This window comes from Capricornis sumatraensis, chromosome 1 (genome assembly GCF_032405125.1).
Source record: "Capricornis sumatraensis isolate serow.1 chromosome 1, serow.2, whole genome shotgun sequence".
Lineage (NCBI taxonomy): Eukaryota > Metazoa > Chordata > Mammalia > Artiodactyla > Bovidae > Capricornis > Capricornis sumatraensis.
The window spans coordinates 186,254,538-186,268,189 of NC_091069.1; the positions used below are offsets into that span (position 1 = coordinate 186,254,538).

A 13,652-nucleotide genomic window follows, 5' to 3' on the forward strand; every position below is an offset into this window, starting at 1 on the left:
TCCCTTTAGCCCTGTAAAGTAACATATTACAGGTTCTGGAGATTAGGACATAGACATTTGGGGGAACCATTATTCAATGTACTACAATAATTTTCTGATGAAACTCAGGACCCTCAGTTCTAGTTAAGATATGGTCTATATATATTGATATCAATGAATGAGTGAATGCACCAGCAAAAATGTTTTAATGATTTAACAAATATTATCGGTTCCATTATCTGTGAGGTCACTTTTTTAATTTGGAGGATAATTACAATAGTGTGATAATTTCTGCCATACATAAACATGAGTCGGCCATAGGTATACATACGTCCCTTCCCTCTTAAAACTCCCTCCCACCTCCCTCCCCATCCCACCCCTCTAGGTTGTCACAGAGCACCTGGTTTGGGTTCCTTGCATCATCCAGCAAATTCCCACTGACTGTCTGTTTTGCATGTGGTAATGTATGTGTTTCAGCACTACTCTCTTAAGTCATCCCACCCTCTCCCTCCCCCACTGTGACCCCAAGTCTGTCCTTTATTTCTGCGTCTCTTTTGCTACCCTGCAAATAGGATCATCAGTACCATCTTTCTAGATTCCATATATACTGTATATATGTGTTAATATAGAGTATTTGTCTTTCTGATGTACTTTACTCTGTATAATAGGCTCTATTTTCATCCACCTCATTAGAACTGATTCAGATGCATTCCTTTCTGTAGCTAATAGTCCACTGTGTATATGTACCACAATTTCTTTGTCCATTCATCTGCCGATGGACATCTAGGTTGCTCCATGTCCCAGCTGTTGTAAATAATGCTGCAAGGAACATTGGGATACAAGTGTGTTTTTCAATTATGGTTTCCTAAGGGTATATGCCTAGTAGTGGGATTACTGGGTCATATGATAGCTTTTAGTTTTCTAAAAGGAATCTCCATAGTATTCTTTATAGTAGCTGAATCAATTTGCATTCCCTGGGTCATGTTTTGAACTACCTACAGAGGAGGTCCAGGAACCATTGGTTATTCTCTAAACTTGACCCTGCATTGGTCCCAGAGCAAATTTTGTCATATTAAAATGGCAGCCAGTTCACTGACTACCATGGAAGTAAGACAAGAGAAGACAGCTCTTTTTTTTTTTTTTTTATCATTCTATTCATAAGTATTTAGACACCAGAAAGGTAAACAGAGCAAAAACACAGGCATAGCCCCACCTGAAGAGCTGCTCCTGGTTACGGAAATCATTTGAGGGAGGTAATCTGTAAAAGCTGTTTGAAGCAGACCCTCCAGGTGACCACCTCTCCTCCCTGCCCCAGGCAGCTTGACTTCCACACGAAGGTCCTACATGTGGCCATGTGGGCTGTGCACTTGACCCCACTGGGGGACCTGCCCTCCTTGTAGCCTCAGTGTCTGACCCTACTGTGGCCTTTGGGATTGCCTCCTGTGCAGGCTGTGAGCTTGACCCCTGTGCTGGGGGGCCTGCCTTCCCTGTAGCCTCACTGTCTGACCCTGATGTGGCCTTTGGGTTTGCCTCTCGTGTGGGCTGTGAGCTTGACCCCTGTGGTAGGGGGCCTGCCTTCCCTGTAGCCTCAATGTCTGACCCTGTTGTGGCCTTTGAGATTGCCCCCTGTACAGGCTGTGAGCTTGACCCCTGTGGTGGGGGGCCTGCCCTCGCTTTAGCCTGACTGTCTGACCTTGATGTGGCCCTTGGCATTGTCCCTCTGGTGGGCTGTGGTTCTGTCGTCTTTGTGGCCTGAAGCTGTGCCCCTTGTGTGGCTTGTGCATCCTGTGTTGACCGCTGGCCTGACATCCTTATAGCCTGAGAGTACGTCATCCGGGGGGCCTGTGGTCCTCTCCTCAGTGTAGACTGTGAATATGCATCCCCTGCAGGTAGTGGGCCTACTGCTTGATTGGGCCATGGATCGGTCCACCCTGGGGGAAGTGATCTTGCTACTTGGATGGGCTGTGGGCCGGTTGCCCGTGCCACCTGTCGATCTCCCCCTGGTGTGAATAGCTGGCCCATCTCCCGTTTAGGCTGAGGGCCTGTCCCAGGCACTTGGATCCCAGCAGTGACATGGCTGGGCCCTGAGCCTATAAGGGTTTCAGAATACCCACTCCCCGCTGCTGAGTGGTTCCTAGATCGGTTTTGGCCACACTCGTCACCATTGTGAGGAGAGGAATTCCCAGTGTTCATGTAGCAGAGAGAGGATTTTCCTGGCCCTGTCATGCAGTTTTCTAAGTTCAGTCCACAGTAGCCCAGAATGCATGCTTCACAATTGGCCTTGTCATGGGACCCATCCAAAGGTACTTCCGGTTTCACAGGTATCTCCGAAACCTTCCTGATACCATTTCTGTAGAATTTCTCCAGAACACGCTGCACCAGGTTTTTCAGAATCCTCTGGCTGCTTTCTGGGGAGAAATCAGGCTTCTCAAACTGAGACTGGAAGCACTTCTTGCACCTCTGTCCAAAGATCCGCACGAGCACCTTGCCCGTGGATTTCTGGCTCTCCAGGTACATGTGGCATAGTATCTGCACTTGGGCGGAAGCCCAGCTTCGACGGCACGAGGAACACTGAAACCTGCAGACAGACAGATCGTTGTACCATCAGCTGCTGATGACCTGAGGGCAACGGGCCTGGCCTGGTCTCTGAGAACCCTTTCAGCTTGGAAAAGGGCATGCGATATTGACAATTTCATAAGAATGAGAGGGACTGTGTTTCTAATAAAGCTTCTTCCTGTGGCCCACTGAACTCCCACCCAGATGTGGTCCCAAGTCTGCCTCTTTGCCAGTAAAACATTTCTGAATGTCTCAGAGGGAAAAACATTTCTGCCATTTTCCAGTGAAATGTGGTCTTCAGAAGGTCACAGAGAACTCATAGAGTACCTATTCTGAAGCAATGCTTACAGTATTATCCCATTTCATCTTTACAGCATCCCTCTTAGGTAGGCATTATTGATCCCAATATCCAGATAAGGAAACTGAATCATAAAATGATACATGACTTGCCTAAGGGACTCACAAATTTAAATGGTAGAGCCATGCTTCCAGTCCCAAGCTGTTCTCTATCTACTATACCACATTGCCTCTATTGAGCAATGGGGTTTGTTTTCTACGTCACTTAGAACCTGGAAGCACAATACTTGAGTTGGAGACTCAAGTCAGTAATTTACATTGTTGTTGTTCTTTAGTTGCTAAGCCGTGTCTTACTTTTGCAAGCCAATGGACTGTAACCCACCAGGCTGCTCCGTCCATGGGATTTCCCAGGCAAGAATACTGGAGTGGGTTGCCATTTCCTTCTCCAGGGGATCTTCACAACTCAAGGGTCAAATCTGTGCCTCCTGCTTGGCAGGAGCTTCTTTACCACTGAGCCATCTGGGAAGCCCATGGTTTATATTAAAAAAGCACTTCTCTAAGCCTCATTTTTTATATTCAAAAAGGGAAAACTATTCAAGAGTTAGATTGTCATGAGACTAAATGAGAATATGTGAAAGCATTTTGTAAACTACAAAGTATTTTTTAAATACTGGTTAATATTTTTCTAAAACTATGTTGGTAGGTTGCTTTTCCCATCTTGGAATGACTATCAGGTCAATTCATCTGAACAAGAGAAGCACCTGTTCATTTGGGAGAGCGCCAAAGTGATTAAAGACATCATGAGTCCCTCCAAGCACTCTGGCTGGTGCAAAGAGAGACTTACCTAGTACACTAGGTTCCAAGCAGAGCAGAATAACTGCCGCATGGGCTCTAGCCAATGGCTTGAAAACTGTGTTCTGTAGAGCCCCAGGAGGTTTTCTGTAACAATATGCTCTGCAGCTAAAAATAATTTATATATAAGTATATACGTGTCCTGTAATATGTAAAATATGAACAAGCTATTTATAAATATGTTACCAACATATATATATAGACTCAAGTCAATAGTTTATATTATATATACATATATACATTGTATATATACATTATATATATATATAGAGAGAGAGAACTATTCGTTGTCTTATGAGAATGGAGAAGAAAGAACACTTACTCTGTCTAGGAATTTCAGGGCACTTGAGTTATTCCTTGAGGAGTAAATAGGGATGCAGGAAGGAAAGGGCCTGCTGAATAGGCAGAACATCATGGACAAGGGTATAGAAGTCTTGAAATGTGTGTCATGGCTAATAACCCATAAGGAAGGGAAGAGAGGACATCTGAGGTGAGCTAGGAGCAGGCCAGGAAGAAATATAACAGTTGAAGTGAAGGTCCCTGCATGCCATATAAAAAAGTAGACTTGACTGTCCAAATCAGCATTTCTCACCCTCCTGCATGGGCAAGGAGGCTGATTTCTGAAACTTGAAGTCTCACTGGAAGTGAAAGAGGGAGACAGTCAATAAGGGAGGGGCAGTGTTTAGGGACATTAAGAACCAGGTTTTAATTTCTTGCAGCACCAATCCCTCTTCAGGTCTTCAGTAAAGTAATATTCAAAGCCATTAATAGTAATAGTCAGGGGGCGGTCCTAAGATGGCAGAGGAATAGGACGTGAAGACCACTTTCTCACTCACAAATTCCTCAAAAGAACATTTCAACACTGAGCAAACTCCACAAAACAACTTCTGTAGGCTGGCAGAGGACATCAGGCAACCAGAAAAGCAGACCATTGTCTTCAAAAACAGGTAGGAAAAAATATAAAAGATGAAAAAGGAGACAAAGGAGGTGGGGAGGGAGCTCCGTCCCGGGAAGGGAAGCCCGTCCCGGGAAGGGAAGCCCGTCCCGGGAAGGGAATTTTAAGAAGAGAGGTTTCCAAACACCAGGAAACACTCTCCCTGCTGAGCCTGTGGCGAGCCTTGGAAACACAGAGGGCAACATAACAGGAAGGGAAAAATAAAGAAATAATTAAAACCAAGAGATTACAAGCCCAACAGTAACTCCCCCAGCGGAAAAGCAGCACAGACGCCTGCATCCGCCACTGGGAAGTGGGGGCAGGGCGGGGAGGCGCGGGAGGTGCGGGCTGCAGTGCTTTGTAAGAATCAGGCAGGAATGCCCCACACGCAACCAGAATGATCTAACTTGGGCTAGCAAACCAGACTGTGGGATAGCTACCACGCGAAAAGCTCGAACATAAGACACCTCCAGGGCTGAGCACAGAACAAAGGACGGAACGGAAAAAGCCGGCTGCAGACCATCCCCCGCTGGGGACCGGCAGCCAGAGCCCTAAGGGCTGGAAAGGGGCAACTACAGACCCGGAGAGACTCCACTTACCAAACTGCAAGCAGGCTTCTTTGCTAAGACTTCTGGGGGTGCTGGAGAGTCATCATCTGCCTCACAAGGGGCGCCAGTGGTCCACCCAGAAAACTGAGCAGCAGAGGCAGAAAAGGCGACAAGTCGCAGCTATCGCGCTCGCCAAACTCCTGAGCTACTCGGACCCGGGAAGGGCACAAAACGCAGTCCCAACCGAATCTGTGCCTCTGAGGGCTACCTGAGCGCCGAACCTGAGCGGCTTAGACCGGGGAAGTGCACGCAGCCGAGGGCCGGCCTCAGACGGTTCCCGGCTGAGCATCATAGAGCCGGAGCAGTTTGTACGCCACGAGAAGGGACAGGTCCAGCAGGGCTGAGACACTGTGTGCACACGACAGCGCTATTTGTTTGCAGCATCCCCCCTCCCCACAGCGCGACTGAACTAGTGAGCCTAAAACACCAGCATAAAGAAGAAGTTAAACAGAGGGAACCGCCTTGGAAGTGACCCCACAATGCCCACAACATCAGAGAAGGGCCAGATATATTTTTACTATTTTAAAAATCATTCCTTTTTTTTTTTTCTTTTTTCTGACTTTTTTTTTAATAGTTAAGTCTTCTATTTCTCCTCTAATTTTTATTTCTAGAACCTATTATTAATATTCAAAAAAAGACTTTTTTTTTTTTAAGGCAAACACCATATATAGTCTTTGGGTGGTTATTGGCGTTTTTTTTTTTTTTTTTTTAAATAATTCTTGTGGCTTTTTTTTTCTTTTTTCCTTTTTCCTTTTGCTTCTTTTCTTTAATATTGTATTTTTGAAACTCCAACCTCTTCTCTAGATTTTTAATCTTTGCTCTTCGGTTTTTGTTGTCAATTTTGTACATTTAAAAACCCAAACTTCACTACCCAAGTTTACCTGAGAGCGAGATTACAGGCTTGACCACTCTCTCCTCCTTTGGACTCTCCTTTTTCTCCACCAGGTGGCCTCTGTCTCTTTTCTCCCCCATCTCTTCTCTATCCAACTCTGTGAATCTCTGTGTGTTCCAGATGGTGGAGAACACCTAAGGAACTGGTTACTGGCAGGATTTGTCTCTCTCCTTCTCATTCCTCGCTCTTATCCTCCTGGCCACCTCTGTCTACTTCCTCCCTCTCCTCTTCCCTGTATAACTCCGTAAATACCTCTGAGTGGTCCAGACTATGGAGCGCACATAAGGAAGTGACTACTGGCTAGCTTGCTCTCTCCTCTTTTGATCTCACCGCATCTCATTCCAGTCACCTCTAACTACCCCCTCCCTCTTCTCTTCTCCTTATAACTCAGTGAACCTCTCTGGGTGTCCCTCAATGTGGAGAAACTTTTCATCTTTAACCTAGATGTTTTATCATCGGTGCTGTATAGATGGAGAAGTCTAGAGGCTACTGTAAAAATAAAACTGAAAACCAGAAGCAGGAGGCTTAAGTCCAAAGCCTGAAAACATCAGAGAACTCCTGAATTCAGGGAACATTAAGTAATAGGAGCTCATCAAATGCCTCCATACCTACACTGAAACCAAGCTCCACCCAAGGACCAACAAGTTCCAGAACAAGACATACCACACAAATTCTCCAGCAACACAGGAACACACCCCTGAACTTCAATATACAGGCAGCTCAAAGTTACTCCAAAACCTTTGACGTCTCATAACCCATTACTGATCACTCCACTGCACTCCAGAGAGAAGAAACCCAGCTCCACCCACCAGAACTCCAACACAAGCCTCCCTGAAACCTAGACAAGCCACTGATACAACCCCACCCACAGTGAGGAAGCTCCATAATAAAGAGAACTCCACAAATTACCAGAACATAAAAAGGCCACCCCAAACGCAGCAATATAATCAAGATGAAGAGACAGAGGAATACTCAGCAGATAAAGGAACAGGAGGGTTGCCCACCAAACCAAACAAAAGAGGAAGAGGTAGGGAATCTACCTGAGAAAGAATTCTGAATATTGATAGTGAAAATGATCCAAAATCTTGAAATCAAAATGGAATCACAGATAAATAGCCTAGAGACAAGGATTGAGAAGATGCAAGAAAGGTTTAACAAGGACCTAGAAGAAATAAAAAAGAGTCAAAATATAATGAATAATGCAATAAATGAGATCAGAAACGCTCTGGAAGCAACAAATAGCAGAATAACGGAGGCAGAAGATAGGATTAGTGAAATAGAAGATAGAATGGTAGAAATAAATGAATCAGAGAGGAAACAAGAAAAACGAATTAAAAGAAATGAGGACAATCTCAGAAATCTCCAGGATGACATGAAACGCTCCAACATTCGAACTATAGGAGTCCCAGAAGAAGAAGACAAAAAGAAAGACCATGAGAAAATCCTTGAGGAGATAATAGTTGAAAACTTCCCTAAAATGGGGAAGGAAATAATCACCCAAGTCCAAGAAACACAGAGAGTTCCAAATAGGATAAACCCAAGGCGAAACACCCCAAGACACATATTAATCAAATTAACAAAGATCAAACACAAAGAACAAATATTAAAAGCAGCAAGGGAAAAACAACAAATAACACACAAGGGGATTCCCATAAGGATAACAGCTGATCTTTCAATAGAAACTCTTCAGGACAGGAGGGAATGGCAAGACATACTTAAAGTGATGAAAGACAATAACCTACAGCCCAGATTACTGTACCCAGCAAGGATCTCATTCAAATACGAAGGAGAAGTCAAAACCTTTACAGACAAGCAAAAGCTGAGAGAATTCAGCACCACCAAGCCAGCTCTCCAACAAATGCTAAAGGATATTCTCTAGACAGGAAACACAAAAAGGGTGTATAAACCTGAACCCAAAACAATAAAATAAATGGTAACAGGATCATACTTATCAATAATTACCTTAAACGTAAATGGGTTGAATGCCCCAACCAAAAGACAAAGACTGGCCGAATGGATACAAAAACAAGACCCCTCTATATGCTGCTTACAAGAGACCCACCTCAAAACAAGGGACACATACAGACTGAAAGTGAAGGGCTGGAAAAAGATATACCACGCAAATAGAGACCAAAAGAAAGCAGGAATGGCAATACTCATATCCGATAAAATAGACTTTAAAACAAAGGCTGTGAAAAGAGACAAAGAAGGCCACTACATAATGATCAAAGGATCAATCCAAGAAGAAGATATAACAATTATAAATATATATGCATCCAATATAGGAACACCACAATATGTAAGACAAACGCTAACAAGTATGAAAAGGGAAATCAACAATAACACAATAATAGTGGGAGACTTTAATACCCCACTCACACCTATGGACAGATCAACTAAACAGAAAATCAACAAATAAATGCAGACTTTAAATGATACATTAGACCAGTTAGACCTAATTGATATCTATAGGACATTTCACCCAAAACAATGAATTTCACCTTTTTCTCAAGTGCTCATGGAACCTTCTCCAGGATAGATCACATCCTGGGCCATAAATCTAAACTTGATAAATTCAAAAAAATCGAAATCATTCCAAGCATCTTTTCTGAACATAATGCATTAAGATTAGATCTCAATTACAGGAGTAAAACTATTAAAAATTCCAACATATGGAGGTTGAACAACACACTTCTGAATAACCAACAAATCACAGAAGAAATCAAAAAAGAAATCAAAATATGCATAGAAACTAATGAAAATGAAAACACAACAACCCAAAACCTGTGGGACACTATAAAAGCAGTGCTAAGAGGAAAGTTCATAGCAATACAGGCATACCTCAAGAAACAAGAAAAAAGTCAAATAAATAACCTAACTCTACACCTAAAGCAACTAGAAAAGGAAGAATTGGAGAACCCCAGAGTTAGTAGAAGGAAAGAAATCTTAAAAATTAGGGCAGAAATAAATGCAAAAGAAACAAAAGAGACCATAGCAAAAATCAACAAAGCCAAAAGCTGGTTCATTGAAAGGATAAATAAAATTGACAAACCATTAGCCAGACTCATCAAGAAGCAAAGAGAAAAATCAAATCAATAAAATTAGAAATGAAAATGGAGAGATCATAACAGACAACACAGAAATACAAAGGATCATAAGAGACTACTATCAGCAGTTATATGCCAATAAAATGGACAACGTGGAAGAAATGGAAAAATTCCTAGAAAAGTACAATTTTCCAAAACTGAACCAGGAAGAAATAGAAAATCTTAACAGACCCTTCACAAGCACGGGAATTGAAACTGTAATCAGAAATGTTCCAGCAAACAAAAGCCCAGGTCCAGACGGCTTCACAGCTGAATTCTACCAAAAATTTCGAGAAGAGCTAACACCTATCCTCCTCAAACTCTTCCAGAAAATTGCAGAGGAAGGTAAACTTCCAAACTCATTCTATGAGGCCACCATCACTCTGATACCAAAACCTGACAAAGATACTACAAAAAAAGAAAACTACAGGCCAATATCACTGATGAACATAGATGCAAAAATCCTCAACAAAATTCTAGCAATCAGAATCCAACAACACATTAAAAAGATCATACACCATGACCAAGTGGGCTTTATCCCAGGGATGCAAGGATTCTTCAATATCCGCAAACCAATCAATGTAATTCACCACATTAACAAATTGAAAAATAAAAACCATATGATTATCTCAATAGATGCAGAGAAGGCCTTTGACAAAATTCAACATCCATTTATGATAAAAACTCTCCAGAAAGCAGGAATAGAAGGAACATACCTCAACATAATAAAAGCTATATATGACAAACCCACAGCAAACATTATCCTCAATGGTGAAAAGTTGAAAGCATTTCCCCTAAAGTCAGGAACAAGACAAGGGTGCCCACTTTCACCGCTACTATTCAACATAGTTTTGGAAGTTTTGGCCACAGCAATCAGAGCAGAAAAACAAATAAAAGGAATCCAAATTGGAAAAGAAGAAGTAAAACTTTCACTGTTTGCAGATGACATGATCCTCTACATAGAAAACCCTAAAGACTCCACCAGAAAATTACTAGAGCTAATCAATGAACATAGTAAAGTTGCAGGAATAAAATCAACACACAGAAATACCTTGCATTCCTATACACTAATAATGAGAAAGTAGAAAAAGAAATTAAGGAAACAATTCCATTCACCATTGCAACAAAAAGAATAAAATACTTAGGAATATATCTACCTAAAGAAACTAAAGACCTATACATAGAAAACTATAAAACGCTGGTGAAAGAAATCAAAGAGGACACTAATAGATGGAGAAATATACCATGTTCATGGATCAGAAGAATCAATATAGTGAAAATGAGTATACTACCCAAAGCAATTTATAAATTCAACGCAATCCCTATTAAGCTACCAGCCATATTTTTCACAGAACTAGAACAAATAATTTCAAGATTTGTATGGAAATACAAAAAACCTAGAATAGCCAAAGCAATCTTGAGAAAGAGGAATGGAACTGGAGGAATCAACTTGCCTGACTTCAGGCTCTACTACAAAGCCACAGTCATCAAAACAGTATGGTACTGGCACAAAGACAGACATATAGATCAATGGAACAAAATAGAAAGCCCAGAGATAAATCCACACACCTATGGACACCTTATCTTTGACAAAGGAGGCAAGAATATACAATGGAGTAAAGACAATCTCTTTAACAAGTGGTGCTGGGAAAACTGGTCAACCACTTGTAAAAGAATGAAACTAGATCACTTTCTAACACCATACACAAAAATAAACTCAAAATGGATTAAAGATCTAAATGTAAGACAAGAAACTATAAAACTCCTAGAGGAGAATATAGGCAAAACACTCTCCGACATAAATCACAGCAGGATCCTCTATGATCCACCTCCCAGAATACTGGAAATAAAAGCAAAAATAAACAAATGGGATCTAATTAAAATTAAAAGCTTCTGCACAACAAAGGAAAATATAAGCAAAGTGAAAAGACAGCCTTCTGAATGGGAGAAAATAATAGCAAATGAAGCAACTGACAAACAACTCATCTCAAAAATGTACAAGCAACTTATGCAGCTCAATTCCAGAAAAATAAATGACCCAATCAAAAAATGGGCCAAAGAACTAAATAGACATTTCTCCAAAGAAGAAATACGGATGGCTAACAAACACATGAAAAGATGCTCAACATCACTCATTATCAGAGAAATGCAAATCAAGACCACAATGAGGTACCACTTCACACCAGTCAGAATGTCTGCGATCCAAAAATCTGCAAGCAATAAATGCTGGAGAGGGTGTGGAGAAAAGGGAACCCTCCTACACTGTTGGTGGGAATGCAAACTAGTACAGCCACTTTGGAGAATAGTGTGGAGATTCCTTTAAAAATTGCAAATAGAACTACCTTATGACCCAGCAATCCCACTGCTGGGCATACACACCGAGGAAACCAGAATCGAAAGAGACACATGTACCCCAATGTTCATCGCAGCACTGTTTATGATAGCCGGGACATGGAAACAACCTAGATGTCCATCAGCAGATGAATGGATGAGAAAGCTGTGGTACATATGCACAATGGAGTATTACTCAGCCATTAAAAAGAATACATTTGAATCAGTTCTGATGAGATGGATGAAACTGGAGCCGATTATACAGAGTGAAGTAAGCCAGAAAGAAAAACACCAATACAGTATACTAACACATATATATGGAATTTAGAAAGATGGCAATGACGACCCTGTATGCAAGACAGCAAAAAAGACAGATGTGTATAATGGACTTTTGGACTCAGAGGGAGAGGGAGAGGGTGGGATGATTTGGGAGAATGGCATTGTAACATGTATACTATCATGTAAGAATCGAATTGCCAGTCTATGTCCGACGCAGGATACAGCATGCTTGGGGTGGGTGCACGATGATGACCCAGAGAGATGTTATGGGGAGGGAGGTGGGAGGGGGGTTCATGTTTGGGAACGCATGTACACCCATGGTGGATTCATGTCAATGTATGGCAAAACCAATACAGTATTGCAAAGTAAAATAAAGTAAAAAAAAAAAAATCAAAAAAAAATAGTAATAGTCAAAGTCTGGCCTTAGTCAGTTCTTGGGGCCATAAAGGAAAGCCCCAGTTCTAGGCTGGTATTGACCAGGACTAGGCTTATAGAGCTGCTGCAGCCTGCAGAAGCCAGTCCAGACTGAGGTGGGAAGAAAGAGAGCAGAAGTCTCTATATAGTGGCAGTCTGGAATAAATGGTGGTGAGAGGATGGGGGGGCAGATTTATTTCATCCCCTGGGGATTTCCAAAAATATTTAGGGGAGAAACCTTACTAGAGGAAATTTCCTACCATTAAGCCAAAATAGAGGCTTAGAACCATGTCATTTCCATACTAAAAAACTCTGTAACTGCAAAAGGATGAACAACCTGGTGACACATATTCTTTCTTAAAAGCTCTCAAAAGAATTCATCGGTGCCAAGCTGAGCCTCTTGGCCCAGAAAGGCCCATAGCTAGACAGACTCACATACCTGCCAAATCCTCTCTGCTGGTATTGCCTCCACCCCTGGGCCACACAGTTTGGCCGAAGGTTTCCATCCATCTTCAGGGTCCATCTGGCCCGGGGTTTCTCCTGACAGATCAGTTCTTGAAATGTCTGCTCCCATTCTTTGATATCCAAAGCTATTCTCTTGCTCTGAGGCTTGGTGTCCATGTTGACAGTAACTTTCAGTTTCTAGCAAGAAGGAAAATCAGTTTCAGTTTCTCAGAACACACGTCAGCTGTTTTTTTCTGACTTTCATTTCAGGCTGTCTGAGTACACAGAGCAAGTTTTTGTTCTGAGGACAGGGGGCAGCAGGGATTAGCTAGTTTGTGAACAGGTCTTGCTAAGGGATGTCTGAGTACAAAACTCTGGTCTGGATTCTGGAGGTACCTATTAGTTAGTTGTTTTTTTCTCTTGTTTTTACATTAGGCAAAGCACTATGCTCGGGCTTCTCTAGTAGCTCAGCTGGGAAATAATTCACCTACAGTGCAGGAGACCCTAGCTCGATTCCTGGGTCAGGAATATTCCATGGCAATCCACTTCAGTATTTTTGCCTGGAGAATCCCCATGGACAAAGGAACCTGGTGTGCTACAGTTCATGGGGTCACAAACAGTCAGACACAACTGAGTGACTAAGCACACACACACACAGCGCAGTATGCTCAGCACTGGGACAAGCAACGTCAACTAAGAAGCAGTTCCTACCCCCACAGGTGCTCACACCCTCATGCAGACACTGGAGCGTAGGGGTCGATGTAGGGGAGCACGTGTCCAAGGTGTCTCTCACGTACCTGACGAGTCCTCACCATAGTCCCTTAATGGAGGATGGATTATTCCTGGTATCTTTCAGGTGAGTGGCACAGAGAGCCAGGTTTAGGGGGTTACTTTGTTCAAAGCCACCCAGCTAGTAAGCAGTATAATCTTGAACTCATTCTTCTGTGACTCTTAACCTGCAATGTCTCCAGCCACCTCCT

The 13,652-nt window shown here is 42.4% G+C and overlaps 1 protein-coding gene across 1 annotated transcript; it reads right to left on the minus strand.

The window, feature by feature from the left end:
- Nucleotides 1–482: 482 nt before the first annotated feature.
- On the minus strand, nt 483–12,849 carry RTP4 (receptor transporter protein 4). Its single transcript, XM_068974428.1, has 2 exons — nt 12,668–12,849; nt 483–2,557 (listed from the first exon to the last, which is right to left on the minus strand). The coding sequence occupies exons 1-2, from the start codon at nt 12,847–12,849 to the stop codon at nt 1,135–1,137; spliced, it is 1,605 nt and encodes a 534-aa protein (XP_068830529.1). The 3' UTR covers nt 483–1,134.
- Between the last annotated feature and the right edge of the window lie 803 nt (nt 12,850–13,652).

Bases quoted from the DNA above. Each gene is read 5' to 3' on its own strand.
- RTP4 (XM_068974428.1), bottom strand. From the start codon at position 12,849: ATGGACACCAAGCCTCAGAGCAAGAGAATAGCTTTGGATATCAAAGAA. The intron at 2,558-12,667 runs GTATGTGAGTCT...GTCTGTCTGCAG, and splicing joins CAGCAGAGAGGATTTGGCAG to GTTTCAGTGTTCCTCGTGCC.